The following is a 5,394-nucleotide window of genomic DNA, read 5'->3' as shown; positions in this document are numbered from 1 at the left end:
CAAAGGTGTTAGTGACAGTCACAGTTGTGTGTCAGATCAGACGGGGAAAAGCAGGGTCTCCCTGAAAGGCTGGGTCAGAGAGAGGGGGAATGGCCAAGTCCGGGCTCATGGGAGATGTATTCCTGCAGTTGTGCCCCAAGTCCCTTCCAGCCCTGCTCTGGAGCAGTGAAGCCTTTTTCATAGCTGCAGTGAAGCCAGGATTTCACTAAGCTCTTTGCTTTAGTTTGCAGCCCTTCCTTAACCTGACCTCCACTCTGCAGCTAGAAAGATCTTGCTCCTTGTGTGCAGTACTGACCAGTCCCACCGGCTCCTCACCCCACTCTGAGAGGAGATGAACTTCCCAGTGATACTAAACCACTAAGTCACGGGGAGGAGAAAGGGCAGGTTGGTGCCTCAGTGCAGGACCGGCTCTAGGGAACCCACAGCCCTTTTTCCCAGTCCAGTGGACAGATTCCTTTTGTTCATTACGGGGATACCTCTGCGGTATCTACTTTCTAATTCGAAGAGGCACGCATCAGGTCACTGACGTGACTGTGCAGGTCTGCTTACATCCCTCGGGTGTCCGGAGGGTGATGAAGTCATTGGTGTTGTAGACTCGGCTGAGACACTGCACCTGGACTTTCACCTGATAGGTACAGTCAGGCTTAAGGACTTTCAAAATGCTGTTGGTTTTGTTGCTGTGGGTTTCCAAAATCTTCCAAAAGCTCTCACCAACCATCCTGCATGAGAGAGTCACACCCCTCCAGTCAGGGCAGGGCTTTGTAACAAAGGCTGAAACCATCTATCTGTATGTTAAGGGCTTGCTGCTTGGTTTTCTTTTCATAAAGCCACACCCTAGGCTTGAAAAGATACTCTCAAAATCCTGAACTAAACACAGCTCAGTACCTTACAAGCACTGAGGTTTTCTGTAACTGCTGTACTCTAATTTCTTGGCTTTGTTCTCGTTGTTAGTGGTCCCACAAAGGTAAGACTCAAGTGGAAAAAACCCTCCAAATATAGCCACATTACTGCCCGAGTTAACAGTCATGGAGGAAACAAATCCAGCTTTTCACACACGTCTGTAGTTCTGCGTCTCCTTTGCAACCAAGTATTCCAAGATTTCCAAGCAGAACTAGAGTGCACAGTCTCGGGCCTGATCCTGTGGGGCACTCTGCTGTAAAGACAGGCATACTGATACCCCGATTCTCCCAGCCTTCCTCGCTACGACTAGCAAGGGGTCATGCAGCGTAACGGGTGCTGTACCTGTAATAGATGTTGTAGACACACGCCGTCGAGGACATTCTTTTTGGCCGAGCCCAGGTCAGAGCGACATTGCCAGAGAAATCAGCTGTCCACTGGAGGTTCTGGACTTTGTACACAATTGTGTCATCTAAGCGGGCAACAGGAAAAGTTAGTCCAATGGAGGGAAACAAGCCCTTTGCCCAGAACAGAAACAGGAGTTACGTTCACAAGCAATGTGCGGAGGGAGCCCACATTCAAGCGCCGTGGCCTGGCCCCGCTCAGCTGCTCAGCCTCATTCCCAGTGCTGTACAGAAACCAGGTGCAGCAAAGGCAGACTGCTGCTGCTTTGCTTTCCCTAACCAACTGGAAATGAAACCCAGCAGGCATGCGGGCCCATGGCAGGTAGGGCAAGACAAGACACCTGAGGGAAAAGAGATGGTTTCCCCTTGGCGTAGCAACCAAGCAGTGAATCTCAGCAGCCCCTTCCCCCTCCCCTGAACTGCCAGCTTCTCCCAATCAATATTTAATTAAAGAACTAAAACCTGATTGATGCTCAACCCCCCAAGCAGTTCAGTAGGAAAGTGGCTGAATGTCATGGCTGGCCAGAGACAGCGATTGATCGCTGTTATCTAACCAGGGCGGGCTGGTGCGTGCATCCTGCCTGCCTCCACGGGGGCCAACAAAGAACCAGGGATGGCAGCAGGGCACATGTCACAGCTCACAGAGTCACCTTGTAAAGGAGTATGGAGCTGGAGATTATTGCTTCATCTGTGGGCCACGTAAAGGAGACAGCTTCACTCCTACCCATCCTAAAGTTGTTTTTTCTGTGTCTAAGGCTGCTGAAGGACAAATTGTCAGTGAGGAAGCTATGCGTGAAGTTTGTCCCAGCTGGTTATAAATGGGTGAGGAGGTAGCTTGGACAATTGAACAGTGGTAGATACATCTAAGACGTATCCAGGAGAGCACCTCTGTGTGTGAACGCAGAGCAGGGCATGAGGAATGGGAGAGGGCTCCTGCTTACCAGTACAGTTACTCTCATCACTGCTGTCTGAGCAGTCCAGATATCCATCACATCGCTCTGTCACCATAATGCAGGCCTCTCCATCCTCACATTTATAACCATTAGGGCATGGCAGGGTGCTGTGAGTAGCTGAAAGAAGCAGAACGGTTTCAGGACTCAAGGCAACGAAGTTCTCTCGCCAACACTGGGCTGTTTACAGTGCCAGTGCTACTTCAAAAGCAGGCATGATGCTGGAGTGGCTGCACATCAGGGATGAGCTCAGGCAGAGTGTGTCAGTCACAGCGCTACCTCGTTCCTGCTGCATCTTCTCACATCAGAAGAACCTGGAGCTTATACCACAGAAAACAACTGGACTTCTAATGGGAATGGCACTGGCTGTTTGGGCTTTGTATTCCTTTTTTACTGTAAAGCTGCATTTACTGCGAGGATTTTGCCAGCAATAAAACTCCTCAGTGGCTCCCTCTCCTCAGAAAATGCTTCCCAAGTGAAAGAGCCAGGTGAGACACTCTGCCCTTTCCACACTTACGGCAGTTCCTCTCGTCCGTGCCGTCCTGGCAGTCCCGCAGGCCGTCACACCGCTTCCAGTTGGGGATGCAGCTGCGCAGCTGCTGGCACTCGAACTCGAACCTGCTGCAGCGTCCTGGGAGCGCTGGGGAGGTGGCCGTCGCGTTGGGTCCTGCACACAGCAGCAAGTGAGGAAACCACCCAAGGCATAGCCAGGCTGCCGCTGCCACTAGGAGGGACCGGAACCCGTCCCCGGGTCCCGGCTCCACTAGATGGCAATCTCTTCCCATCTAGCAGGTAGATGGCTTCTACTGGGATGAGCCTAAGCCCTCCTCTCTCCCGAATGCAGAGGGCCGGAAACACAACTGGTTTGCAGGGGATGTCCTGCACCAGCTCAGGGCTCAGCAAGCCTTAGCAAGGACGAGAAAAAACCTTCAGCACAGACGTGAGCTGAAAAGCCACCCTGCAGCCCCTCTCTCGGTGCCCATATGACATTTGAGCAGGGTCCTGCGGCAGCAATTCCCGCCTGATGTGGAGCTGGAGCAGTGTCCCAGCTGGTGGCGGGAGGTCTGACCCCAGAGAGAGGAGACAGTGGGTTTCGACACCACAGTGTAATTTAACCCTGCCATTTGGCAAGGCTCTGAGACTGGAAGGCCGGAATTCCTTGCAGATCTGATCCTACAGAAAAAGGAAAGGGGTGAGGAAGACAAGAGCTTACGTGAAGTAGGGCAGGCTTCCTCATCGGAGCCGTCGGCGCAGTCCTTGTAGCCATCGCAGACCCAGCTGTTCATAATGCAGGTGCCGCTGTTGCATCGGAAGTGGTTTGGTAAACACGTCGGTGGGATTGATGTAGTAATGGGATGAACTGGAGAACCTAAAAATACACCGGGGAGAGCTGATCTGAGATCTCTGGTCCTACATACGGGCTTTAAGCTGTGACCGCTCCCAGCAGACTGAGCCACGATTGGCAGAGGGAAGTGGGGAGCAGGCCAAGCATTTCAAACGCAGGGGTTTCATCTGTGTTGTACCTGCACAGCTCCAAATCAGCACTTCCAAAAACACAGAACAAAAAGATGTATGCAGGGCGCACACAGCCCACTCACAGGGGGCTCGAGGGCTGACGCAGGCTGTCCCAAGCAGCCCTGCGAGAAGGCAGCTGATGCTGAAAGTGGTCCTCCAGCACGCCGCAGCCCAGCCTCAGCCAGGGCTCCCGTGAGCAGAGCAGAGCCCTTACCCTCACAGTCCTTCTCATCGGACCAGTCCCCACAGTCGTTCTCCTCATCACACTTCCACCGGTTAGGGATGCAGTGCCCATTCCCACACTGGAACTGGTAGTACCGGGAGCAGTTCGGGGCCTCTGTTGGGTTTTCTGACAACAAGAGGAGAGTCCTGTAAGCCTCATGTTATCTCACCAGTCTTCTGCACAGTTGAGGTGTGGGAGCGTCTCAGGCTGGACTATGGCTGGCCCGGAGAGTATCACCCTATCTATCTGGCTGAGCAGCACAGGCAGGGTCCTTTCTCTTCATCTCCAGCATCCCCATTTCTCACAGCCCTCGCTAGCATGTTGCCACCACTATTACATCTGCAAGTTGCATGCTTCATGGCCAGACACGACCAATGATCTCAGAACCAGAGCTGACAGCAAAATTCAGACAGAGTATGGCTGAAATGGAGAAGCAAACCCTGCAAAACTCTGAAATGAAGACACAGCTGCTTCAACTGGCTGGGCACAGCTCCTACAGCTACCCAGGGAACAGCAGCAAATATTGAGTTTGGCTGAAAACTGCCTGTCTGCCTTGGGCTGGGAATCTGTGGAGTGAATATGGTCACATGTGACTTAGTCAAGCACAGGATATGCCAGCCATATCGGATTTTTCCTGGTGCTTCAGTTTATTTACCTGCAACATGAGGAAAACGATACTGGTCTCCACACAGACACTCTGTGATGTGCACACACAGGGCCTACACACGTACACACGCAAATGCCTATGTAAAACGTGAAAATCCAGTACTCTATGCCCCTGGAATTCAAAGGAGGCTGAAGCTACGGCGACACAGACCCTGAGGTACTGCTCACCACAGTTTGCTTCATCAGAGTAATCGCCACAGTCATCCATCCCATCGCACTTCCACACCAGGCTGATGCACACCCCGTTCTGGCACTGGAAGCTGAACTGGTCGCAGGTCCGGTGGAACTCAGGGTCCTGGGCTGCAGGGTGGCACAGAGAGACATCAGAGGTTTAGTGTAAAGACCAAGGACCTGAGGGAAGCTCAGCACCGAGGAGGAAGGAAGGAGCTCACTCAGAGGCAATCATGGATTTGTAAGTGGAGCATTACAGTCAGAGCCACCTCTTAGGAGAGCTGGCAGCTTCCTGGTACCCTGGGGAATGCACTCTCCTCTCCATGCCTCTGGTTTCATTCTCTACTCAACCCTCCTGTTGCAAATATCACACTTACAGCAGCCAGCATAGTTGGCATCTTCGTCTGATCCGTCGCGACACTGGATGATGCCATCGCACACCATGGAGTGGAACAAGCACTGCTGCCGGTTCTTGCACACAAAATCCATGTAGCGGGTGCACAGGGGTTCTGGAGAAATGGGAGGTCAGGAGAGAGGGGGTAGCACCTCTGCTGTCCTTGGCAGCAGG

General features: G+C 52.7%; 1 protein-coding gene across 1 annotated transcript in view; it reads right to left on the bottom strand.

The window, feature by feature from the left end:
• Positions 1–5,394, bottom strand: part of SORL1 (sortilin-related receptor, L(DLR class) A repeats containing) — a 36,343-nt gene that overhangs the window by 8,551 nt on the left and 22,398 nt on the right. The window contains exons 27-34 of the mRNA XM_010137215.1: positions 5,204–5,335; positions 4,824–4,955; positions 3,981–4,115; positions 3,465–3,620; positions 2,769–2,918; positions 2,243–2,371; positions 1,243–1,369; positions 550–719 (exon numbers count right to left, since the gene is read on the bottom strand). Coding sequence (XP_010135517.1) covers positions 550–719; positions 1,243–1,369; positions 2,243–2,371; positions 2,769–2,918; positions 3,465–3,620; positions 3,981–4,115; positions 4,824–4,955; positions 5,204–5,335 — 1,131 coding nt within the window. The remainder of the gene's footprint in view (positions 1–549; positions 720–1,242; positions 1,370–2,242; positions 2,372–2,768; positions 2,919–3,464; positions 3,621–3,980; positions 4,116–4,823; positions 4,956–5,203; positions 5,336–5,394) is intronic.

This window comes from Buceros rhinoceros, unplaced genomic scaffold, assembly GCF_000710305.1.
Source record: "Buceros rhinoceros silvestris isolate BGI_N320 unplaced genomic scaffold, ASM71030v1 scaffold18305, whole genome shotgun sequence".
Classification (NCBI taxonomy): domain Eukaryota; kingdom Metazoa; phylum Chordata; class Aves; order Bucerotiformes; family Bucerotidae; genus Buceros; species Buceros rhinoceros.
Note: the sequence above shows the minus strand (reverse complement) of the source record. Positions and strands in the feature narration are given on the sequence as shown.